This window comes from Lontra canadensis, unplaced genomic scaffold (assembly GCF_010015895.1).
Source record: "Lontra canadensis isolate GAN:19392208 unplaced genomic scaffold, GSC_riverotter_1.0 scaffold75, whole genome shotgun sequence".
In the NCBI taxonomy this organism is placed as follows: domain Eukaryota; kingdom Metazoa; phylum Chordata; class Mammalia; order Carnivora; family Mustelidae; genus Lontra; species Lontra canadensis.
In genome coordinates this window covers 9,360,080-9,386,750 of record NW_022631069.1, presented here as the reverse complement: position 1 = coordinate 9,386,750, position 26,671 = coordinate 9,360,080, and the positions used below count along the sequence as shown (strand labels likewise).

The following is a 26,671-nucleotide window of genomic DNA, read 5'->3' as shown; positions in this document are numbered from 1 at the left end:
GGTTTTTGCTTCCAAACGTCACCCTTATGCCCCTCTGAGGCCTTGGCGGGGGAACTCCACAGCCCAAAGAAACCCCTTCTTCCCCACGCCGAGTTTCGAGGCGTCCTTGAGGAAACCACGCGCCGCTCACAGGGCTGATGCCGCCACCTGGCGCCGGAAAGTGTCCAGCTCACTCTGGGAACCAGCGAGAAGGGAAGAAGAAGGCGTGGCTTCTGCAGCTTGATCCAGCGTGGTGACGTCACGGCAGGGCGCCGTTTCTCCCCGCCTCTTCCCCTGACCCCGCCCCGCTCGAAGCTGCCAGTACTTGACGTGGCGTCACCGCCCTCTACCCTTACTTTGCGTGCGTGTTTGCGTGCGGCGGAGGTGGCGGCGCGGGCCGGTCGGACCTCGGCGCTGCTGGTCTTGGTGCTCCTGTAGCCGCCGTCCCTGTCTGGCTGGTTTAGACTGCCGAGTGGACGAGACGCTGGCCACAGCACCTTAGCATCGGACGCAGCTCCGCGCGGGCTCTGCGGGAGGGTGGGCGAACGCGTGTCTGAGGGTGCCGCGCGGGCGGGCGGGCGCGGGTGAGGGAAAGAGGCGGGGGCGGCGGGTCAGCCGCGGGCCGGGCCGGCCGGGGGATGTCGATGCCTGACGCGATGCCGCTGCCCGGGGTCGGGGAGGAGCTGAAGCAGGCCAAGGAGATTGAGGACGCTGAGAAGTACTCCTTCATGGCCACCGTCACCAAGGCGCCCAAGAAGGTGCGGGGGCTCTGGGTGGCGGCGGGGGCCTGGGATGGGGCCTCGCGGAAGGGGCGCGAGCGAGCCCAGGGCCCGGGCTCCGGCTAGTTCAGGACTTCAGGGGCCAGGTTTGAGGTAGTCCGGGACGACAGAGGTGGTGTGAGGGGTGGCGGGTGAGTGACCCCAGGCCTATCCCGAGCTGGAAAGGCCGCCCCTGACCTCACTTTCCTTTGTCCCTTGGCCCTAGCCCTCCGGGATCTTTCTGAAATCCGAAAGGGCCAGGCCTTAAATTTGCGGCTGACTTTTCCTGGATGAAGGGCCTTTCGAAGACGGGGGTGGGGGGGGGGGGGGGGGGCCGTGGTGAGCCAACTCAGTCGACCCTTGTGACCAGCCCCAGGGGATGGCGCTGTACAGAAAATCACCTCTCAGGTGATTGGGTAAATCTGGCAGAGCTGCTTTGGGCAAATCTTTGGGAGCAGTGGCTGGTTTATCCAGCAACTGCGTGCTAGCTTGGAGGCAAAAGGAAAAAATACGTGGAGCTAGCTCTTTTATACAGGTGAAAGCAGCGAGGGCAATATGAGATTGAAAAGGAAAGTATGATTTTCACCTTCTACTGTCGTCCAGTTGCTTCGACATATGTAAGATACTAACGTTTGGAGGTTGGTGACAGCAGACCCTGTCTTGGATACAGGTTGATCGTAGTCATGTGAATAGATCACTTAGGCATCCCTTGAGAAAGGAGCTTGGGTGGGTTGGAGGGGTGGGTGGTAAGGAAGGATTGCTCATTCTTTACCGCGCTTAACTGAGGCAGAACAAGTTTAGTCTATTGTACTGCGGGATGAGCTCAAAGGACACCCTACTAATTCTCTTGTCGTGAAAGATTAAATAGCAACCTTTGGAGATTTTAGCCTAAATAGTTCTCTGAATGGTGGAATTGGGATCCCAAGTGCTTTGTGAGCATTTGCTGTCAACCACATCTTGACTTTCCACATACCTGGTACCCAGTTAACAGTAGACGGGAGAATCTTTGCAGAGAGGTGACCTTTCTGAAATCAGTGAGAAAGCTGGATAAATATTTCCCTCCTGTAAAGACAGCGTTTCAAGGCTGCCTCTGCCTGCAGTGTTTGATGGGATGCAGTGCTCGTGTAAGCTGCATACAAGGTTTGCAGGAATAGTTACAGTCCTTGAGGCTCTACACCTGATTTAGTTAAGCTGTCATAGTGGGAGGGATGACTTTGTTTTTAAAGTAGATTAATCTACCACTCCAGAAATCAAATACAGGATTGAAAAGACAGGTCGCCATTGTGTGCTGTAGCTCTCTTTTTTCACAAAATTGAGAAATGTACCAGTAGAATGCCTTTAAAAGGTAGTAGATCTTTTGATTCTGTGGAGTCTGATTAACTTATTTTTAGTGCTTTCAGTTCAGTTGACTGCTTTGTTGGGGCAGTAACTGTAATCTGCACTATTTGGAATCACAGGCACGGCCTTTCTAAGAATGCTTAAGGGTAATACCTACGATGAGTTAGGGGAAGGCCCTGGTACCCTAATTCCCTGAACTCTTCTCTCCCCATTAGCCTATCCTCTTTTGTCTAACAGCTTCAGGGATTAAGCGTCTTTATTCTTACGTGCCTTAATTTTAATAAGACCATATTCTTGCAAGTGCTACTTACTAGTAAGGCAAAGTTTGTATTGTAGATTGTAAACAACATAAAGGCAAGGACTCTTGTTCACCAGTGTGTGTATTGTGCGTAGCTCTATACCTAGCATGTAGTAGGTATTCAAATATTAATTGCCCACCTAGCTAACTAGTAATTGAGAAGTCTATAGGACCATCTACCAAGAATAAATATTCCTTTTCCTCTTTTTTTCCCAGGAGGAATATTGTTCATGTGTACTATTGTCAAGCCAAATGCTAATGATTTTAAAGACTCATTGCATTAGCTGAAATGAGCAGTCTCTGCCAGGAATGTGGGAAGACCCTATTACAAGTTTCCATTTGTTGGTAAATGTACCCCCGTGTTTCTTATTAATCCTGCTCTGCCTGAGGTTTGTTGTTTAGCATTTACACAGCACTTTGTATTAAAGTGATTTATGATGACTAATTACCCTTCCCCTAGTGATGATAAAAGGCATTTATTTAGTTAATGAATTGACTGAGGACTGGTCAAGGTCACACAGCAAGTTCTAGGTGATCCGTTTTTTCAGAACAACTGAATTGGACATTATGACAAGTAACTTTTGTACCTCTGCCATGTGTGGATAATGTGAGAAAGCTTGAGAAAAGAGAAAAAATGCAGTGTGGTGTGTTCTGAGTGATATAAGAAAAAGACCTCTTCAGATGGTGCCGGCCTTACCCTGTGAGGATTCCAGTGTGGCTGTAGACTAACTAATCCTTAGATCATTCCAAGCCCCAGGGCCCCTAAGGAAGTGAGGTGCCAGTCAGGCTATAGGTCACTTTAGGGTGACCTTGATGGTCCTTAGATCAGATTCCAGTGTAACTGGTGAAATTTTGTTCACTTTGCAGGCAGAGTAGATGTCCATCATTTAAAAGCAGATTGAGATTCTTCAACTATAATTATAACTTAGTTTTGTATGCCCCAGGGTCTACCACAGTACTGTGAAGTTAATAGGACCTGTTGGTTTGATTCAAGGTTTGATCTAGGTGTCAGGAAGTCAACTAAATGGGTGCTACCTTAAGCAAGTGAGGTTCTGTATGTCAGTTTCCTCATCTACCAAATGAGTGCTTTTCATTTGGAACAGGTAGAGTTAGGTGCATGTTAGGAGATAAGATTGCAAAAGTGGTTTTAAGGAAGTCTATTGGTATACTTACTATCCCTCTTTTTAGTGAGCATTTGAGATGGCTTGTCACACAAGACACATGCAATATAGATAGAAAGTCAAAACTAGGGGTGCCTGGGTAGTTCAGTTGGTTAAGCTTCTGCCCTTGGCTCCGGTGGTAGTCTCAGGGTCCTGTGATCAAGTCCTGTATCCGGCTCTCTGCTCAGTGGGGAGCCTGCTTCTCCCTCTCCCCTCCACCCAAGTGCTCACTCGCTGTCTCAAATAAATAGATAAATTTTTAAAAAAAGAAAAAGTCAAAATTGTAGAAGGAAGGGAAAAAATATTAACCCTGAGGACTAAGACAATTGATGAGGCTGATCATCACGTGCAACTCTTCCCTCCTAGGAGTCAGATGATAAAGGGAATTGCATTAGCAGATGTGGGAGGTAATACATGTACCATCTACCAGGGAAGACAGCTTTGGCTGACCCAGAATTCTAAAGGAGATTTTCATGGGACAGTATTAACAGCTGTAGTATGAGTCACATGGTAAGACTTGTTCATTACTGTTACTGTTGATTTCAGATTGTATTGCCAGGAAAATTGGGGTGGGAAAAGGGGTTCCTTTTTTTTTTTTAATATTTTATTTATTTATTTGACAGAGATCACAAGCAGGCAGAGAAGCAGGCAGAGAGAGGAAGGGAAGCAGGCTCCCCCCCTCCCCCCCGCCAGGCACAGAGCCGGACGAGGGGCTCCATGCCAGGACCCTGGGACCATGACCCCAGCCAAAGGCAGAGGCCCCAACCCACTGAACCACCCAGGCGCCCTGGAAAAGGGGCTCCTTAGTTGTAAGGGTAGTGTACATTGTGCCACAGCTAAAGAGGATCTTTGTTTAATGTTGGCAGTTATCAGTAGACCCAAATAAACCTGCTAGTTCCCCATAATCACTGGGTGTTTATCCCTCCTTTTGCTACTTTGTATTGCAGGAGTGAGAGCTGTCCTTGGGCTTTGGAAATAGACATTGTATCGGGTTGATTTTATTTTTTTCTAAGAGTAAACCCAAATCTCCAGCTTGATGAAACTTCCGAAGATAGACTTCTCTGGAAGCCTGTCAGAGCATTTGCTATTCTCTGCACTTGTGAACGTTTACTGGGGGGACACTCTGTACTTCCGAATATTTAAGGGGGGGTACTCTCCAGAGTGAAACATTAGGCATTAAACCTAAGATCTATGCAGACAGACTTTTACCACCAGCAGTAGGGGAAAAGAGAAGACACACTACTACTTTTGCTTGTAGGATATTCTTTATTTGAGTAAGGCACATGTAGCAGCCTCCGTTTATCAAAAGGGTGAGCTAGTGATTGCAAGTAGAGCCCTAGTGAGTCTACTTAGCTGTTAACCTGTCGGGTGGAATGCAGGTTGCTCCTCTTCTCATCAGGGCTATGTTATGGCTAATTCTTGGTGCAGTATTACTGAATTTGCACCAGTACTTCTTGGGATTCACCAGGAAGAGGTTTGATATGTGAATATTTCCTATCTTCTCTACATTATTAGGATCTCTTGATTCTCTTCAGGACAGCTGCTGTTTTAGGGACAGTCTTCAGACAAAAGTCAAGGGTGTAAGAAGATCATGTTTGGATTTCTCCAGATACTGATTATCTCGTTTTCTTATTTGGTTGTTAGACACTACTTTCCAAATTACTTTGTTCTAAGTTCCTTTAGACTTTTATCTTGTACCAGAAATCTGTTCATTGTCTAGATCCCTTGCTGGCAAGATTACAGTCGTGATATGTTTTATTTTATCGGGGGGGGGTATCATTTGGGTCCAGTGTGTGTTTCCCTATATATTCTTGTAAAGTTATTTATGAAGGATATTTTGATACATAGAATCTTGTAGATTTCTAGTTGCCTGTGATTCTTCATAAATTTACTCTGCCACCTCAAGTAGTTATGATCTGTAAACAAGATCTTACCACAAATTGTCTTTCCTACCCTTGTCAGTAAACGATGTCAGCATCTTGAATATGATAAGCAGTTAAAACTTCACATAAAAGTATGGTCACCTTTTCTCTTACAATTCCATTATTTCCCTTTGACTCATTCAGGTAGTTCTCTTGCTCTCCCACTCTTGCTTAGCTGTTACATAAGATCTCTTTAACTTCCCCTTTTTGTTCCTAAAACTGAGAAGTACAATGTACATTAAGCACTTGATTTTTGGAGTCGGGTTTACCTTCAGTCCCTAGCATCCAAAAACCATGTGACTTTGGGCAAGTGACTTAACCTGTGGAGCCTCCATTTTCTTGTCTGTAAAATGAGGAATAATGATAGTACTACAGGATTGCTGAGGGGATTAGCGTTTAGTAAATTTACTTAGTGCTTTTGTTCCTTTATAACTAGAGTGACCATGTTTTTCCTTTGCCTGGTTCAGTTCTGGTTTAGACCTGTCTTCCCACCATGCTGTTCAGTGACTGCCTCTGTAAACTTTGAAAAGTACCCTGGTTTATATGGAATTTTGAAATGGTCTTAAAGAGCCAAAACAAAGATGTTTCTGTTGGAATGTTTTTTCAACAGGAAAAAATTTTTTCCGCGAGAAAAATGTTATTTTATGTAGGACTTAAACCTATTGAACACTAAAATAGTGGACCTCTCAGAGGTGCGCAGACAACGGGAGAACCTAGAGTTTGTGAGAGAAATGGGGCATGCTCTACCTGACCCCTCTTCCCCCACCCTTCACATCACATAATGCACCTGTAGAAGGTGGGTGCCTTTCAGACAGTGGGCTAGCTGAGTTCAGGAGTTTATTTTCTCAAACTGCAATCATCTGGGAGTCTTCCCAAACTAGAATCCCTGAATTACATAAAACAATTCCAAAGACCCTTTGGAGGTGTGATTTTATCTTTTTATATAATCACCATCAGATCCCATCCCTGTGTATTCCAAGTCCCTCCCTCAGGTACTCTTTCTCTTTGCTCTAAACCGCCTGCTCCTAATTACATTTAACTGATTTTCTCCTGCAGAAGTGTGTGGCCTTTGCTCTGAAGCAATTACAGAACTAGGGTGGAACACCCGTGCTTTTGTTGACACTGAGACTGGTCTCATTTTTTTCCTATCTCTGTTCACTTTTTCCAAAGGATTTAGTCGGGTGCCTTAATCTCAGAATGAGTATAATGATTGGTGCTACTTAGCAATATACAATGGGGCTTAATCATTTACTACACAAACGGGCCACAAAGTGAAAAAGCATAATGAACCACTGGTAAGAGGTAGTATTTGGAATCCTTTGGTCGAGAGGAAGAAAAGACTTTGAAGAAACCCAAATGTAGGACTGGCCTAGCATGCTCCTGCTTTCTTGCCACAGAAGTCCCAGTACCTCAGCTGACATGCCTCTGTACTTTACCTGTAGAGCTTAATGGGCTGAAAATGTTCTCCTTCACCAGCCCAAACCAGTTCACTGCTAAAGTGGACACCCGGTACTCAGTCGTGTGGTGGAACGAGGCTTGAACAGGAGGGCTTAGGACTGCCCACTGTTCCATGCTGTTCATCTTGGACCTGCCTCAGGCTTAGCTCTCTACAATCTGAAAAACTGCCCAACTAGAAAAGGCCCTTTTGTATATCTTTCTCTTCTTTCTTGAAGAGTGTGCGTGTACAGTGGCGTCAGTGGAATCCCGCTGAGCATGCTGTGTGTTCCAGGTGCCAAGGAAAACGCTAATGTGTGAGCTAGATGGGGAATTGGTGAGTGAGCGAGGGAGGGGTTAAAGGCCCAGAGGAGATGAGTGTAACCATTTCCATCTCCTGAATGAAGCTGTCCATTGCACTGTGGTGTGAGTAATGTCAAGATTTTGGAAGTTCTGGGTTTGGTTTTGTCTTGTTTTGTTTGTAAATGTTTCCAACTCTTGTGGTACTTATTAATTAAGGTGAACCTTAGGGGCACAGGTTTCCACGGACATAATGGGAATTACTTTATTCCTTTCCCCCAGGACTGGCTTGACCTCAAGTCAGAGTTTTGGGGCTTTGGCTTGTGTTCATCATGATCTTAGGATCCTGAAACCAAAAACGGGGCCTATTAGAAAAGTAAGTAGGACCATGGTTCTGCTGTGCCCGTTTCGGCCACCTCCCTCCTCAAAGGTCATAAGAAAGATTTATTTGGGCTCTCAGGATGGTTAGCTTTATTTTGGAGATGTAGAAAAGAGCTCTTCGCCTTGAATTTTCAAAATGCACACCCTCATCTCTGTTTCTCCTTTTAGGAGAGAGGTCAATAAGTAGGTGAGTCTGTGTGGAAGCTAGAGAACTGAAATAGGTTTCCCTTTTGCCAGTTTGAGGGATGCTCCTGAGATAGTCACTGGATTAGAAACTCTAGAACAATGGTTCATAATCTTTTGAGTCCTAGCTCCCTTTAAGAATCTTCTGAAAATTACAGTTCTTTGGGAAAATTCAGGAACACAAAAACTTGCGTAAGTTTCAGAGGACTTGCGATACTTCCTGAAACACATTTGTGGATCCTGGGTTAAAAACCCTGATTTAGAAGCGGAGGTCTTTCAGCTGTAGTGTCTCCTTTCTTTACAGATGCAGAAACTGCTGAGATTGTTTCCAGCTCACAGTTTGTCCTTGAAACAAAGCCGAGGTTGTTGGTGTTCTTTGCCGGCCCCCTCTTTGGGATGCTCCTCAGCTTCCCAAGAGACTCATTATCAGTGCCTTGAGGGTTCAACTCAGGAACTTAGGCATGCTGAAACCAGCATTTCAGCAACTTCCAGGGGTTCTTACACCGTCTCATACCCTCTACCCTTCATGTGAAGCGTGGTGCCTCCAAAGCTTTGGAGCTGATTCTCAGGAGTGTTTAGGGAACTCACGTGATACACTATCAAAACTAAACAAAATAACTTGTTCCTCTGTATCTCTCAAAAATAGGTTTGATTTCAGTGTAGTATTTCTCAAAACTATTTTCAGGACTGACTTAATACCTGAATCTGAATTTTCATTTGATTTCTGTAACCCAGGCATACCGAGGGCAAGGACTGTATCTCACATTTACGTATAGCAGTGCCTGGCATAGGAGTACTGTCAGTACTTGTTTATGGAGGAAGATATTGTGAGATGATTATCACTGGGAGAAAGTGAGTTGGACTCACTTGGTTGCTTTGGCTCCCTGTCCCTTTCAGTTGGCAAAAGGTTGTTTTTTTAACTCGATCCCTCTCATGTGGTTGATAATGGAAATACCAAAAACTGCAGGTGAGAAATTGATAAGAATTTCCAACAGCTTAGTAGATCTCTTTATAATGCCTGAAATAGGAGGTAAGGGAGGAGGCTGTTGAGATACAAAGCCTCCAGCTTCTTAGCCGAGTAGCCAAGAACCAGAGGGCAGTAAGCTAGAAGCTTAGGGATATCCTTACATGTAATGGAAAGGTAATTTGATGTCCCACCAAGTTTTAAACCACAGGGCAGTAGGCTAGAAGCCTAGGGATATCCTTACATGTAATGAGAAGGTAATTTGATGTCCCACCAAGCTTTAAACCCTTAGCATTAGGGACACTGCCCTAAGTTGAAAGTGCTGTTCTGGTTTACACATGCTCTTGATTTAAGGAACAGAGGCTTACTCTTAGGATGTTTGGGATTTGAGGGCCAGCAGTGAGTTGAACGGTTTCATTTTGGAGTTTGTGTTGGAGTCCTAAAAGTAATAAACAACAGTGGGCAAACTTCTGATTCTTCTCCTTCTGCAACCCTAGCTGCCTTTTCTGAACCAATGGCTGAGCTCCATGTTCAAAAGCTTTATATGCCCTTGTCTTTGAAAGACACCTTCTTCAGAGTTACAGTCTTCTGGGAACTGGGCCAGTGCTTGTCCTAACCAGGAATCAGGCTCTAGTTGGCATTGAGGATTTTGTGTGTTTTGTTTCCCTAAGTATGTGATGTAAGCAGGATTCAGGGGAAAGGGAGACCTTCAGAATTTTGTAGTTTTGGAGGTAGAAATAGGCACTTCGTAAAGAAGACAGATGTGTTTGATTGTTCTGGTAACTAATTCAGTTTCCTGTGAGTAGCCAGGTAGTCTCCTACAAGTTTTTAGGGCCCAGCTTCAGACCACCAGACTTCTTAGCACGCAAGACATGAAGATTCCCAGTGTTCAGTTCTTATGGAGAGTAGCCCAGCTGGCTTGTCATGCTGGACTAGATGAATTGTGAATGTTAATTATACTGATCAATACAGTGGCCTTGGTAACAGACTTGTAGCTGCTGTAGAATCTGTTTACTTCAGATTTATAACAGAAAAGAGACCAAGCTGGTTAGGAACATGATGTTCTAAATGTAATAAGCTGTATTGTAAGTCCAGGGAAAACGCATGCTGGAGGCACTGACCTTATTGCACCCTTCCCCAGGATTTCCCCGAGGAAAACATTACTCTGGGGGTGGTTTCTGCTCTTATTTGCCAGTTGAAAATAAATTGAGGTTGGCCGAGGCATGACTTCTGTGAGGTGGGGTAAAGGATATTTACAAATCATAAAGGTTAGATGGAGAGCACCCATGTTGGGAGGCATCTCCTTCATCTACCTAGTTTGTAATTAGGAGTGGAGAGTTGATGAGATTAGTTTCAACCCTTGCATTCAGAAGAAGGGACCCCTCCTATTTGAGGAATAGAGGGTTCAGAATTCTGCACATTCTTTTTTGACTCCACAGGGAGGGGATTAGCTGAACACCGGGCATGTTTGGAATGAGAGCACCTTGCCAATTCTTACTGATTTTGGACCAAGCCATTGTAAAAATACAGTCTCTCTTCCTACAACAAGCTCTTTGTCATGTTCTCCTAAACCCTGTAGATCTGTTTAATGGATTGGCTGTACCTGACAGATGGAGTTGGTATTAAAGAGGCAGATTTTCTTCTTCCTTTGCCGTATTTGTTTTATCTCTGAACGAGATGTGTCTAACCCGGTTGTTCCCTGTGTGCCTTCAGTTGCTTTAAGAGCCTGGTGAACTCACTGTGCTTGGGTTTGCTTTTTCGGATTCCTGTTTAGATTATCTTCGATGAGTACTTCTCGTGGAGGGGAAGGGACAGAAGAAATCAGTCACCTAGGGAGCTTTTCAAAACATTCATTTCAGGGCCCTAACCTAGATCTCCTTAATCAGAATAGGTAAGAGCTGAGGGATAGGGGCAAGTGGAGAATAGGATAGTATGTGCTTTTTGAAACCACTTAAACTTTAAAGATCTCATATTTACAACCAGTCTTTTATATTATCTAGCAAGACTGGCCAAAATTGTTATGAAATCTGATACTGGGATGGTAATGTAGCTCCCACCTACCTTGAATGACTTTGGCCCTGAGGAAAAATCTTGTGCCCCATGTGAGAGGTCCTGAAAATAGCCTAGGGTTGTTACTCTTCTTTTCCAAAATATTCAGCATAGACTGTGACCAGAAATCATTCAGCTCTATCAGCTCAGGGTTGAGCATCTACTGTTATATCTGAGGACCTGTGCTGGGCACTTGGGATTCAACAGTGAACAAGACAAAGATCCATATCCTCTGGAGTTTACATTCTTGAGAGGTTATTATTCGGGTCACATAAGTCAAGTGTAGTGGTTCTTAACCATCTGGGGTTTGGAGCCCTATCAGAACTGTGTTTATCTTCCAGAAAAATAAACACACATTTTAATGTAAATATTATGTGTATAAATATGACAATTCACATATAAGGAGAGTTGGCAGCCTGGCGCCCATCCATAAACCCAGGCTAAAAACCTAGAACGCTTGTCTAGAATTGAGAACCTGGTGGTTAGGATCAGGCCAGGCCATGAGTTGGATATTTGGGATTGTTCTCTCCTAACCACATTGGGTTGTAGTTTCTTCTTCTGCATAGCCAAGGCCATTTGTAAAGAACTTGAGGGTGCCTCTAAAAAAGCAAGTGCAAGGAATTTCTAAGCCTCCACTACACAAATAGCATTTCTTGAGTCTGCGCTCTTTGAATGATTTTGACGCTGTTCCCATTCCCACCTCTTGATTTCTGGTTGACTGAGCTTCTTGGACTCAGTGGATTAAAAGTTGGGTCAGAAGATGAGAATTTTCTTAACACGATAGTTTATATTATCAATTCCTAGACTAAGAGTGTAGTAAAATTATAAAGATCATGAGAGGACGTTTTAGCGAAATTCTGGCTTCAGCATACAGCCTCACAGAAGGACCTGATTGATGAGGGGCTGAGGAAATAGCCAAGGAGTAAAAAGACTGGAGAGAGATGAGAGGAAACAAGGTAGGGTGGAACTCAGAAAGGTGGTTGAGCTGGCAAGCCAGGTAGCCTTAAGCCAAAGGGAGTGGATTTGAGACCCAAAAGGAAAAAGATTCTTTTTTTACTCCATAAGGGTCTGCCACTATTCCTTTATTACCAAACAGAACTCAGGATAAAAACGGGAGGGCAGACAAAGCTTTGCTTTATGTATACCAATATTAATATGTCTCTATCCTTGGAAGACTTGGTGTTTGACTTGAATGAATGGCTAAACCCTGCCTTAGAGTTAGTACCATGTATAACATATACTGCAGAAGTATGAATGAAATTTCATTTGGGACACTGGGAAAAGAATTATGTAGAAAGGACACAGCCAAAATAGAGGTTGGAGCACAGTGAGCACCCAGAGCCCTGTGCCAGTTCTACCTTTACCTCCTTGGAATCTGATCATTAGCATAACTACAGATCAAGACCTCTTGAAGGGTGATCTTTACAGGGAATTCTTGTTTCTCTTTCCAGAGATCTAAGGGGAACTTTCCAGACCCACACTGAGGGATTGTTGGAAAAGTGCTGTATTCAAGGCCTTCTAAGCCAAACTGCTATACATTCAGAGCCCATTAAAGAACAGACCCCACAGTCCCCCACCAAAAGAGACTGGAGGCTCTAGATGATTCAGTTGTAACTGCTCCAGTTTGTCCAGCATATGGAAAAGCTGTTCTGCTATGAAACCTTCCAACCTGCTGTTAGTATATGGATGTCTCGATGTTTGCTCAATGATCCATTAAAAACCAAAGCTCCCTAATCTAGGGGAATAGAATCATACCACCAATTTATTTTCTATTTTTAAAGAAGCCCTTTGAATGATCAGAGGAATTTCAGACCTCACTTCCTGGGACTGTTTAAGATTCTATTCAGCATGTAAGCTATATAGTTAAAACCTGCTACTCAGTTTTTGGAAAAATTATCCTAAAAACCATATAGCCAGAATGTATTCTTCATTCATTAAATGAGTAGTTTAAATACCTACCATAGATATGAAATCAAAATTCAGTAATCATATTGCTTAAATCCAGAATACTTCAATAAAATTAATAACCATATAAGAATTATTTTTTAGTTGTTGTAAAGTCAGAGAACTTGTTTTGTATTGGAAAAATCTGACTTTGCCCGGTCTTTCAGACACGTTAGTAGATGCAAGGTGACTTGGAGTAAATAGTTTGAATACCACACCACAGGTGAGAAAGGGACCTGGTGGAGTTCTCAGTTTAAGGACATATACTCTAATTGTGCTGTGTGTGAGAGGGAAAATGCCCAAATGTTCCCATTGTGCACAACATAAATAAGTTGCCTTAAAAAACACGTTTAAAATGTATTCTCTGTTGCATGTTTTAAAGTATGGTTTTTTTTTTAAGAGTTTATTTATTTATTTGACAGAGAGAGACAGATCACAAGTAGGCAGAGCAGCAGGCAGAGAGGGAGAAGCAGGCACCCTGCAGAGCAGAGAGCCCGATGTGGGGCTCCATCCCAGGACCCTGAGATCAAGACCTGAGCTGAAGGCAGAGACTTAACCCACTGGGCCACCCTGGAGCCCCTAAAGTATGGTCATTTCTTATGAAAATAGCAGGTTTCCCGGATGATGAAAAAAAAAAATCATTGGTTGGTTTTGACCATACCAAATTTGAAAATCTCCTTGTGTAATAAACACAGATGGAATTTCTACATTGCTCTTGATGCCTACAAGACATTTTGGGGTCATTTCTCTCATCCTAGTGGTCAGGATTAGATTGCCTGTGCATTCTCCTCCTCCCCATTCTGCCACCAGAAGACAGTGGACATACATGCCAGCACAGAGCTTTTTGTTTCCACAATGTTTGGGCTCTTACTCTCTCCTCACCCTTTCCAGCCCAAGGAACCATACCCCTCAAGGCAATTCGTTGGCAACTTTAATATATTTCTTTGCATCTTTGTATTTCTCCCAAAATCAATGTAGATTTTGGAACAGAAAGAATTTTTTTTCCATCCCTAGATTCACAAGTGTTCATCTGGAAGCTCAGAGAGCTTCCGTGCAATAGTAGATTATTCTGTAACTGACTTCTTGAAAATACAGGGGAAAGCTGCTGTATCCCCCAGCCTATTCCAAAAGAAGGATAATAGTACTGGACCTGTAGGGATTTTTTTTCTCCCTTGCTTTTTGCTTTTTTTTTTTTTTTTAAATCTCAGCATTGTTAGCAAATTTGCCTTCAGCAAGTCACTTAATCCCCACCCCTGTTCTTTTTTTTTTTTTTTTTCATCTGTGAAGAGTAAATCCTGCACTCAAAGATTCTAAAATATTTTGAAAATACAGATCCTCTGTAAGGAATCCTCTATAAAGAAGTCATATCTGTGGGCCACTGATGTTGAAGCAGAGTGCTTAAACTAGAACGTCATAGAAATCTAGGCATTCAGGGGATGCCAGGGTGGCTTAGCTGGTTAAGCGTCTGCCTTTGGCTCAGGTCATGATCCCAGGGTCCTGGGAGTGTCACATCAGGCTAGAGTATCGGGCTCCTTTCTCAGCAGGGAACCTGCCACTCTTCCTGCTCGTGCTTTCTCTCTGCAAATAAATAAAATAAAAATATTTAAAAAAAAAATACAGGCATTCATAGGACCTTTGTTTTTACAATACTGGTTTAAATGTGGATTTCAAATTTATGATCAGCAGTAAGTAAAAGTCCTGATGCGATGCTCACAGATGGTTTTACTTGTTCTTTGTATGCCTACATTTAAACAAATGGTTTGAAAAATACTGAGATCAGTGATGTTCTGGCATTGTTATTTATTGATAAAACGTGCTGAGTAACTCCTCCTATACCAGATTTGATTTTGACTTTTAGTTTGTGATACAACCTAGAGCAAGAGATCTTTATCCTTGTGCATCTATCCACTTTACTCATTAGAAAATGACCGTTAAAGTCAGGGGTCAGGAAAACTCCACTTTTGTATTCTGGTCTGGGAAATAGAGTGAGGGGATTATCCTGTATTCATTCTGGAGCAAATAGGTAGTTTTGTCTTGGGGTTTTTTGGTGTGTGTTTGGGGTTTTTTGTTTGTTTGTTTGTTTTAGATTTTATTAATCTGACAGACAGATATCACAAGCAGGAGAGAGGCAGGCAGAGAGAGAGGGAGGGGGAAGCAGGCTCCCTACCAGGCAGAGAGCCCGACGTGGGGCTCGATACCAGGACCCTGGGATCACGACCTGACGTGGGGCTCGATACCAGGACCCTGGGATCACGACCTGAGCTGAAGGCAGAGGCCTTAATCCACTGAGCCACCCAGGCGCCCCTGTTTGGGATTTTTTGTTGGATTTTTGTTTGCTTTTTGTTTTTTGTTTCTTTGTTTTGAGAGAGAGAGACTGAGCGGGTGCATCGGGTGGCGGGGAAAGGAGGGGGAGAGCAAGAGAATCTTAAGCAGCCTCCACAGCCAGCAAAGAGCCAATGTAGGGTCTGATCTCAAGACCCTGAGGTCATGACCTGAGCCAAAATCTAGTCAGACAGTTAACTGACTGAGCTACCCAGGTATCTGGGTAGTTCTTATTTTTAAAAGCCCCGGAGACATTACAGCCAACAATTCTTTTCACCATTTTCTTTCTTACAGGTTTATCTGAGGTCATGATTTCATCCTGAAACTTTTATCTAAAAATGAACATACACATCTCAAGTTAGAAAGCCAGGAAGAGATGGCAAACATTACCTCTCTAGGATGAAAAATATAGTTATGTTTTTGATGTGACCGATGGTCAGATTCTTGTCCTTGTGTCCCTAGTCTCCTAGAAGTTTAATATTTTGTGTTTTGTTAACAGCTGTGGAAACTAAAGCCACCTGCTGCTGAGTCTTTAAAAAGTGGTTTTACCTTGTTTTTTGAAATTGAAACTATGTGTCTGCTGAGTGGATTCTGAAAGGTCCTGTTGACCCACCCACATTTGGATACAATACCTGTTACTACATAGTCACTGTTCAGTATTAGGTCTTTAATATCTTTATTTAATGTTGAGTTTTGATGACTTTTTACTCCCTTGAGCCTATACTTTATGGGAAGCAGTGGATGGTAACTAAAAAACTGATAGGGTTTCTGTCTTATTAACCTTGGCTGGGTGTTAGTCTAGAGTTTAGAAAGCACATCTAGGTAAACTCAGCTACTGCTTTTATGGAACTGCTTCTAGTTCTTCTGCCGTAAACTGTTTGGCAAGGATTTGCATGTCTTGCACCTCTGAATGGATATAGCTTTCCCCAAAGTTGCTCTGACTTATAGGTGGGACTCATTCACTCAAACAAGTATGTGTAGAGACTTTGAATTTGCAAGATGTAGTTGGCTTTCACTTTCGTGTAAGCTAAACTTCCAGATCAAGGAAGGAAGAATTGTTTTTATACATCTCCAATCTTGTTCCTTCTTGGCAGGCTAAGAAATTATACAGATGGCATTTACTCAGTCTGTGTGGCCACCTTCCAAAATGTCAGAAACTCCATCTTCCTTCTAGATCTGTCCATTGATGGATTGCTTGCATTCGCTATTAACTTTTCTTTGCATAAAAATTCATTTGGCGTGTACAGCTTTACCTATTTATAAACATTTGACAAATTTTCATCTTAAAGAATACCCCAGCATGCCTTGCAGTGAGGTTTGCCGGTTTAATTTCTTTGAGCTCTATTTAAAGTCAAGGTTGACTTTAGGTTAATGACTTTTTATTATAAACATAGAAGGTGAATAGTAGTAACCTGCAGTCCTTCCCAGCATTTAAGAATTACTGATTCTTGGGGCACCTGGGTGGCTCAGTAGGTTAAAGCCTCTGCCTTCGGCTCAGGTCATGATCCCAGGGTCCTGGGATCCAGCCCCACATCGGGCTCTCTGCTCAGTGGGGAGCCTGCTTCCTCCTCTCTCTCTGCCTGCCTCTCTGCCTACTTGTGATCTCTGTCTGTCAAATAAAAAAAAAAAAAATTAAAAAAACTTAATTAAAAAAAAAAGAAGAAGAATTACTGATTCTTATACTCTGAACCAATTCAAAGTGATTTCCTAAGTGGAAAAAACAAAAAAACCAAGGTGTAGAATATTTTAGCGTTCTGCCTTTTGGGTAAGAAAAGGAAAATAAGAGTATAAATATATACTTTTTTTCTATCTCCAGAAATGAACATAAACCAGAAACCAATGAAAATGGTGATGGGGAGGAGGGTGGAGTTGGAAATGGCAGAGAGACATCTCTGACTGTACCTTTAGAACTTTGAGACGTGTGTTTCATAAAATGTCAAAAAATTAAAGAGAAAAAAGGAAACCTTATAATTGCTTGTTAATAGAAACAAATGAATATAACTGCATATCAAACTGATTATATAATCACCTAGAAAACTATACTTGAACTATACATCCTTTGAGGTATTTTCTAAAGACAAAAAGAACTTCAGTGAAATATTGATACTTTATACTATGTAGCATGTTGTTAGTAATATTACTCTTAAAATTTTGAAATTGTTTTAGATGTATTACAGAATAAAACAAGTAAGTGTATCATTGCTATTAGAGACCAAGATTGTCATCATAAGAGGAAAGAAATACAAATAGGAAAATTAAAAGTTTTAAAAAGGCAATGTTAAATTTGAAATGGAAATATCAATATAAACTCATGAGTAAACAAAAAGATTTCTCTGTCCCATTAAAGAACTTACTAGCACTGACATCTCTAATAACAACTAGCTCAATTTATATACTCAGAAACTACTTTCTATATAACATTCCCCACTGAAAGAAATATGGGCTTCTTGGAGAAATGGCTGATTCTGGGTCTGAAGCAGAGAAAGAACAAGGTGAATCTGGTGTATCTTATGCCAGAAAGGAAGGAAGCGCTTAAACAGAAAAGTCAGCTTGAAGGAGACTCCCACTGGCCCAGTTTGGGACAGCTGGAGCATTGAGTGTACTCATTGTATAATTTAGTGTAACAGATTGAATAAATAAAAATATGAATGACAAGTAAAGAAAAAAGTAAAAGAAGAAGAAAAACTTTTCTTTATAAAAGTAATGCCAGCTAATGTATGTGCGAAGAATGATAGGGAAAAAAAATGATTCTGTAACCACCCCCCCCAATATAATTGGTTCAGGCAAGGATTATGAACAGATGGTGAAGTCACTAGGGAACAGGATATTCACAGGCTGAAAAATAACACCCCACAATTTAACCTTTACTTGCAAAGGAGAAAATATACCTTTCAGAGACTGATGGTCTCACTTTAACCCAGGGTTCAGCTTGGTGTCACTGATCATGGCACAACCTGATGTTATGTGCTGCCTGATACGATGCAAAGTATACAATGTTAGCTATGAAATATTCTTGCCAAAATTTTAATCTCTTCCAAGTCAAACCTCAAAACTGAACTTCTAATTTACAGGAAAGAACTAATCTGAAAAATTCAGAATATGGGAGATTCCATAAGGCAACTGGCCTGTACTCTTCCAGGAAGAAAATACCACAGAGGGGAATAAAATAAAAGCAGGAGAGCTGTTCTAGATTACCAGATACTAAAGGAACCTAACAGCCAAATGCATTTAGTGAACCTTGATTCCATCCTGGGTTGGAAGAGTTGGGGAGGCATTTGAGTCTATAACTATGAAAGATTCTTTTTCTTTAATTGCTCAACTGTGAATAACACAGTGTTATATTAATTTCAGGTGTACAGTGATACAACAGTTCTATACATTACTCAGTGCTCATCAAGAGAAGTCTTCATCTTCTTTATTTCCCTGTTCTCCTCCCATCCACTTCTCTTGTCCACCACCAGTTTGTTCTCTGTACTTAAGAGTATGTTTTTTGTTTGTCTTTTTTTTTTTTTAAGATTTTATTTATTTATTTGAGAGACGGAGATCACAAGTAGGCAGAGAAGCAGGCAGAGAGGAGGAAGCAGGCTCCCTGCCGAGCAGAGAGCCCGATGCGGGGCTCGATCCCAGGACCCTGGGATCATGACCTGAGCTGAAGGCAGAGGCTTTAACCCACTGAGCCACCAGGTGCCCCTGTCTCTTTTTTTGTTTGTTTGCTTTTTAAAATTCCACGTATGAGTGAAATTTTATGGTATTTGTCTTTCTCTGACTTCTTTCACTTAGCATAATACCCTGTGGTTGCTGCAGATGGCAAGGTGTCGTTCTTTGTTATGACCATGTAATAGTCCCTTGTGCACATACTGTATCTTCATGAAAGGTATTCTTGAGATAATTGGAGAAGTTTGACCACAGCCTGGATGAGATAGGCTTATTAATATTCTTAAAAGTATGAGAATGTTACTGTGGTTCTGTAAGAGAATATCCTTATTCTTAGAAGATTCATTCTGAAGAATTGATTGGTGAGTTTTCATGTTTGCAATCTTTTTAGGCAGGATCACTTGAAAGGATGCATATGTATGTGTGTGTATATATACAGAGGTAGAAACTTGTGGAAATGGGAGGATTCAGTGTAGAGGGAAGGTATACAGGTGTTTATTATACTATTCTTTTAAAGTGTTTACATGTAGAAAATGAGAATAAAGTTGGGAAAAATGGGACAGTGGGGGTGGAGAGTGAGTTGAAAGGGAACTTTTGTGTATCACTGAAGTCATGGATATGTTCCAGGAATCTAGATTTCTTCAGTCACCTGTACAAAAAAATAAAATAGAAATAAAAATATATACACACACACACAATTTATATTTATACTTAATGTATATATTAAAAATACGAGCTAATAGAAATCCGTGAGGTACATTGTCTCATAAGAAGGGTGGGGGGGTGGGGGAGTAGCTGATAAGGATAGGACTGATCTTTGGCAGAGGTTTTCAAGCTTTATGTTCCTTCCTCACCAGTTAAGTGACTAGGCAGTGTGAGCCCTGGTGTTGCCTCACCCCTTCCTCCCACCAGCATTGATGAAAGATCAAGTTAAGTCCCATTTTTGAAAAGACTGTTTCTTCTAGAAGTGTGTTCTGGCAGTGTGTGTGTGTGTCTACACGTGCGTGTGCGTGTGCATATTATATCCTGTTAACCTTGAGACAGAGATGGGTGGAGTGGTGGAGGGAGATATGTGCTGTGATTAGTCAGCTTGCTGTCACCCTCCCCCGCCCCCCCCCCACCTCAGGCCCCATCTGGGGAAACTGAGAACTTAAGAAACTTGAGACAGGGAAGGAGGACAGGGAGCAGCCAAAACCTGCTGAGTCTCAGAAGACTGGTTTCTGCACTAGGGAGTGGAAGAAGTGACTGAAGAAGGCTGTGGATTCAACTCAGTGGCCTGAGATTGAGTCCCTTGAGATAAATTATTTTCTGGTGGAGTACCTGAGAGCAGCGTGTTGGGAAGAGGATACCCTTCTTCTTTGGGAAATTTCTTTTACCTAATTGAAGGTCTGATAGATGTGCAGACTTAACATAGTTCTTGTACCAAAATATTGGTGTTTATTGATAACTGTTTCTTTGGATTCATCTGAAATGAAATCAGACTGATCAGTGGTAAGTATCAAGGCAAGGTCTTTCACCTGTTTTGTTTAGGCTGATAGCCATACCCTCTTCCTTCCCTTTGAAAAGAGAGCAGATGAGAGTAGATTCTATAGAAGAAGGAATCTATTAGCCAGAACATGTGTGAAAGAGGGATTAGAAAAGATGTAGGAATCCTGGAAGGTGTAACAACACCTTAGTAGTTGACCTTATTAAAATTTCTAGCTTCCGATAGTCATCTTTTTGCTCAGTTGCTAAGTATTAGCTGAGAAATATGCAGAAAATTCTGCACATACAGTATGCTGGAGGAGACAGTGGGACAGATCATATAAATTTGGGAATGCCTCAGAAGATCAGTAGTGTACCAGAAGCGGGGATACTGGCCCTTCACATACTCCCCAGCAGAAAGATAGACCAGTCCCTCTACTCACTTCTAAGCTGTGCTTTCTTAATGGTTTGTTTTCCTAATGATTGCTATTTCCCTTTGAGTCTGTTCTTCACCCTTAGGAGGAGACCTTTCTGAGGAAATTAAAAGCTGCTAGATAGCATGTGAAATCACAAGTTTCTTAAGATGTCTGGCCTAACCTCTGATTTTTGGAGGCCTAAGCTGAACAATATCCAGAGAAGGCTGTTAAGACTGCAATATCTAGGCTCTTCCTCAAGAAGCAGTAAAATTCTATGATAGCCATTTGTGTTACGGTTACTCTCTCAGTCAGACGAAATCTATAGACTATAAGGGCCCTTATTTCCTTTCATAGATCTTCCCTGGGATAGCGCTGGGTGCTTAGTCGGTGCCTCCCAAATGTGTTGACTAAAAGAATGTAACACTCCATGAGTATTATCCTGATCATCATCCCTTGGCTATACATGGTGCAATTCTGATGGCTTTCAGTTCTCGGGGATTCAGGATCTAGAGAGCAAGATTGGGTGGGACCTGGGAAGGAAGTGTGGCTAAGGTATTATTTAACATCTGAGTAGGTAGAACCCGTGTTTGTGGAAGTAAACTTTTCAGCTTCTGATGGTAAAAACCAGTTGGGATAAATCGAATGAATAGTATTAAACAGTTTGTCTACCCTGGAGGCTGATAACTGTTTTGGGGTTGCCTGTGATCCCTTTTTCTTCATAAATTATAAACAGCAGTTCTTTCAGCTCACTTGTCACCACACTTACCCACGAGGTGGTGGGTGCATCAGATCCCAGAGTTTTTGGAAAGCTTCTTTCCATCCTTTTCAGTGTCACATGGAAGAGAGTCAACCATTGTACCCACTGAGCCCTTTGAATGGGTACTTTAAAATAGCACATTGAATTGGCCTGATATTTAATTGAGTTTTTAAGGCATGCCAAGTAGACTTCTGTATTTGGATGTGCTATTTGGAGAATGGGTCAATCTGACCTTCTAACCTTTCTCAGATGTAATATTAGTTCAAGAATGAAACACTGGCATGCTTGGTGTGGGTAAGTCTGTTTATGGGATGGTGAGTATTCAAACACAAAATAGTTCTTTAACACAGGACTTTTTGATTTTCAGATACTTTTTGAAGTTCAGCTACCTTATCTCTTTTTCCCTCCCCCTTTCCCATTCCACATCCTGTTTAGAACTAGGCTTCCGTAAAGATACAGCTTCGAAGAAACACTGAGGTACACCAGTGGAGACTTAATTATGATGGGAAGAAATGACGATAATAGGAAGTAATGTAAACAGAACAGCTTCGCAGCCATTTTCGGATTTTGTTTTTACCTAAATGATCATACTTGTGTAAGTGGGGTGAAGCCATCCCAACTTAGAGGGCTGTTGCTGAGATCTGGTTTCACTAGAGGGAAAAACGGGTAATATTCAAAAACTGCTCTTGACTGCAGTGTCTTTGTTTACAATGCGAAGGTGAACAGCTCCAGGCCGTACTTCAAAAAGAAAAACAGAGCTGCAGGCTGTTAGTCTGCCATGGAGCAAGCAGGCCTGGTGGGCACTGGCAGAGCATAAGTTGTGATCTAGGTTCTCTTCAGCATGCAGTTTGGCGGGGGAGGGGAGAGAAGACACGGTGATCAGGCATCTTTGTATAGCTGGACCACCTTATCTGTAAGCAGTGAAAATATCAGAGAGCTCCAAGAATAGACAGCCACCCATCCATGCCATGGCTTGAATGGACAGTCTGCCCACTTCAAATATGGACCATATTCATTATTTGAGAGATGGGGCACTGCACTGATCAGTAAGCTGCTTGCAACACAGCCTAATATTTTTAGATGGGAAAGATTTTGCTAAGCTGTAGACTACTGATGAGCTTTGTTAATACAAGGTAGGATTATGACTATTAAATCAGTTCTTAGGTTGCTGCAGAAACATTTCTATCTTGCCACAGCCACCTCTCCCTCTCTCTCTTTTTTTTTTTTTTAATTTAAGAAACTGCGAATGTTACTGCATTTCCCTCCCCAACCCCCGCCACCACCAGGTAGGTGGTGTCTGGGAATAGGCCCAGAGCCTTTTGAAAAAAGATGAACAGGGGAGGGAATCATAACAGCCAAGAGAAAAGAGTAGCTTCCTACTAGACTGCCCATGCCAGGAACAAGGAGGCTGATGGAGGAAGGGCTGCCTCTGCAGAGTGTTAAAAAGCATTGATGGTCTCTTGACTGTATTTTTTCTCCCACCAAAAGAACTGCATATTGGTTTTGAAAGTCATTACCTTGGTCCTGGATAAATCTCTTCGGTAAAACTGGCTTTGCTGACTGCAGAAGTCATGTGAACATGCAGTGGGAAATCCGCTCTTGAAGGGCACATGCTGACCTGTGGCCACTTCAACGAGTGGGTTTGTTGTTTTGTTTTTAGATTTATTTATTTGAGAGAAAAAGTGCATGTGGTGGGAGGGGCAGAGGGAGAGAGAAACTTAAGCAGACTCCATGCTGAGCATGGAGCCAGGGCTCCATCTCATGACCCTGAGATCATGACCCCCGAGATCACGACCTAAGCTGAAAGCAGGAGTTGGTTGCTTAACCAGACGTGCCACGCAGGTGCCCCCAAAGAGTGGGGTGGGTTGGTTGGTTGGTTGGTTGTTTTGAAAGGCACTGTGCTTTTGGCGTTTAAATTATTTAAGTTTTAGCAACTAAACTAAAAAAGCTGCTTAGGATGTATAAAGATACTTGTTAATCAAGTTCTGGTGCCATGTATGTTGTTTAGACCGAGTGCTTTTTATTTACTGAGTTCTTTTTCTGTGTTGCACTTTTATGCCTGATTCTTATACTGCCGCTGTAACAAACAAGCAGTTTACTGTTCTGGCTTCAGGGTGGCTATACCCATGTTGCTAGCATTATGGGGAGAAGATTTTAATCTGTAATAGCTTTTATATTTCCAGAGTTATCTGCTAGAGACTTAGCTTAATGAATTCTCTATGGGAACCTTTTCAGATTTAGTCAGATTGTGAGGAGAATCTCAATTCATAGTCTCAAACCGTTCTGTTTTTCAGGAGGCTGAAGTTTATTTTGTGTTTTAAAGGGTTTATCAGAGCTTAAAGAGAGCATTCAGGAGGAAGGTTTAAATCATTTAATAGAAGAAAATGTTTTCATACATTTTAGAAGCATCCATTAATTTCTAAGTTATATTAATTATAAGGTATTTGCCATTTATTAAAGCTAATTTTCCAAGTATCCTTCAAACAATTACCTACTTCTGGTGTATTCATTTAACGAAGTTTTTAATACAGAGTTTACCAAGTCATTTATTTTCTCCTTCAAATTAGTCCTAATTAGTTAGATTTTACTGTGGAGTGCATATATTTTTTTGAATTTTGCATGCTTTATTGCATGCCAGTATTTTATTGGATATGGAAAGTTCTGGGCATACTGCATGGCTTTGTATAGCTATCATTGGACTCTGACTTGGCACCCCAGTGCCTGTCACTATTTCAAGGCAGCTCCATAATTTTCTTCAAACAACAAGACCATTGCTAATTTCAGGATAAGAATGTGCTTCAAGAGAATCCTTTGGAAAAAAAAAAAAAAAGCAGAAGCACTATGAGATTGTGTGTTTTTTTGGTAGAGTTGGGAGGAAGGGTAAAGAGCCTAATGTGTCAAGTTTGTAAGAGGAAAGAAAACTTCATGGAATGTGAGAAGAAAGATTTGTGAAATTTGGAGAGACGCTAAAAGAAGTTCAGTCTTGAGCCCCCCCACCCCCAACCCAAAATTCTACAACAATTGGAAAGAGGCAGTAATTGGCATTTGGGGAGGAGTCAGCAAGTAACTTCCGCCTACCCTCACTCTAGTCTGAGAATTGCTGGCTTGTAGGAACTATATAATAACATTGGGTTTTAGGGAAGGAAATACATGGCCTTAAAAAATGGAACATTTCATAGAATGCCTGTTGTAAATTTTCAACTGTTCGTCTTCCTCTTACAGCAAATCCAGTTTGCTGATGACATGCAGGAGTTCACCAAGTTCCCCACCAAGACAGGCCGCCGATCTTTGTCTCGCTCCATCTCCCAGTCTTCCACGGACAGCTACAGTTCAGGTAGGTGTGAACTTATGTCCACTCTGATCTCCCTTCCCAGTTCCAGAGTCTTAAGCTAGTTCTCTGCCCACTGCACTTATCTAGAATCTGAAAGTACTTCCCATCTTTCTGCTGAGAGCTGATAATTAGCACTTGGGCAATGGGAATGTCTCCAGTCAGGCTTGTAGCTGGGGAGGCTTTTGTCATCTAGAGACTTCTCTTCCCCTGGCTGCCTCTGTGTGTGGTCTGTGGCCAGTGCCTGCTTGGTAGTGCTGGGCCGGTTCCCATTCCCACGTTTCTCCACCCACATTACAAAGGGAGAAAATCAATTCTATTTTGGCTGATGGAACTGGCCTTGAAAAAGAGGTGTACTTTGGAAGCATAATTTCCAACTCTGTTGTTTAAGATATACCCTGCCACCTGTCTTTTTCTTTCTTGGCTCTAAGACTGCTTGAATGGTAACAAGAAGAATGAGTATTTTGGCTCCTTTTTATTTGCTAGGTTACCCTTTATGTTGAAGTGCCCTCCCCTGTTCACCTCTGGAGTAGGAGAGGTTCAACTATGATAATGTGGCTCCAGCTCTCTTTCTTTTTAGTCCTCTCCTAATTTGATCCTATATAAGTAGGCTTTCTTTTTTTTTTTTTTTTTTTTTTAAATGTGTCCTCACCTTTACATGGAGTACCAGAAAGTTAGCGTGGTTTGGGATGTAGAAGTTATGATTTGAGTACTAGCAGAGTAGACACTGGAAGATCCACAGGGGCGTCTGATATAACCCCACCCCCATTGTTCAACTGAGGAAACATTTAAGAGTTTAAGAGGCTGGCCCAAGGTCATAGATTGCTATTAGTTTCAGCAAAGAGATTTGCCATCTCCATAAATGACTTCGCCAGAATACCGTTTATACGGTGTTGTTAACATTAAGGACTGGACTTGCGAGGAAAGGGTTGTTTTTGTCTTTTTGTTTTTGTTTTTGTTTTTTTAAAGTAAATGTATTTTTTAAAAAAAAGTGTCTTCTGCTCCGTGCCACTGATAACCCAGCATGGATAAGATAAGCAGATAAGAGCAAATGGTGGTCTACAGGATTAAGTACTGAAATAAATGAATATTCAGAGTCACTGTGGCACGTGTGCAAGAAGAGGTTCAAAACATAATGGCTGTCAAAAATAAAAGGTGTTTTGAAGTGACCGATACGAAAGAGTAAGAGTGATAAGCAAACCGATTCCAGCAAAGAGAGAATTCATTGTGAAAAGCTGGGCTCTAAGAGGAAGATGGAAGGAGGGAGTGAAGAAAGCTTTAGCAAAGTTCTCAAAAATCTTGATGTCCATGTATTAACAGGAGCTTATCAGAGCATTTTTTAAAAAAATATTTTGTGATCTAGTTCAGTTGTCTGGTGAGACAGATACCTTTGGGAGTATTTGTGTTGGCTAGCAGTGTGTAGAAGACAGTGAGAGAGACCTGATACACTGGCAGAGACAGACAGATCGGGAACCAATCGTTGATTCAGAGAGGAAAGAAGTGATTTGAGAGCAGGAGAGTGATTACTCTATGTCCCCCTGCACATCTATCTGAAAGAACATTTTTAGCCTTTATGTAAAGCTGGTTTTTTTAAAGTTGAACATATCGAGTGATCTCAGGGCTGGTAGAGAACCAGAGCTACTCACTCACCTTTTGAGTCGTTTCTTTCCATCTCTGTATTCCTTGAGCACAGCCTAGTGTAAAATCCCTTATAAGATTCTTTTAGCACTGTCATCCGTGTTACTAGTTCTCAGAGTGCGGTCTTCTGAACAACAGCAGCAACAGCTGGGGACTTGTTAGAAATGCTAATTCTTGGGTGCCACCCGAGATCTGCCGATTGGGAACCTCTGGCAGTGGGGCCTAGCCATTTGTATTTTAACAAACCTTCCACATGATTCTGATGAATGCTGTAGATGCTTGAGTTTGAGAACCAGTGTTCTACAGCAGTGGTGTTCCTTACATGTCCTAAAGTATTCTTCCATCTTTGCCATGTCTCGTTCCAATCCACATTGGGACCCAG

At 42.1% G+C, this 26,671-nt stretch overlaps 1 protein-coding gene across 2 annotated transcripts in view; it reads left to right on the top strand.

The window, feature by feature from the left end:
- The first annotated feature begins 346 nt into the window (after positions 1-346).
- Positions 347-26,671, top strand: part of AHCYL1 (adenosylhomocysteinase like 1) — a 38,276-nt gene continuing 11,951 nt past the window's right edge. The window contains exons 1-2 of one of the 2 annotated variants that reach the window (XM_032881512.1): positions 347-737; positions 24,546-24,657. In XM_032881512.1, coding sequence (XP_032737403.1) covers positions 618-737; positions 24,546-24,657 — 232 coding nt within the window. In that variant the 5' untranslated portion in view covers positions 347-617. The remainder of the gene's footprint in view (positions 738-24,545; positions 24,658-26,671) is intronic. The other variant, XM_032881511.1, reaches the window with a different exon arrangement.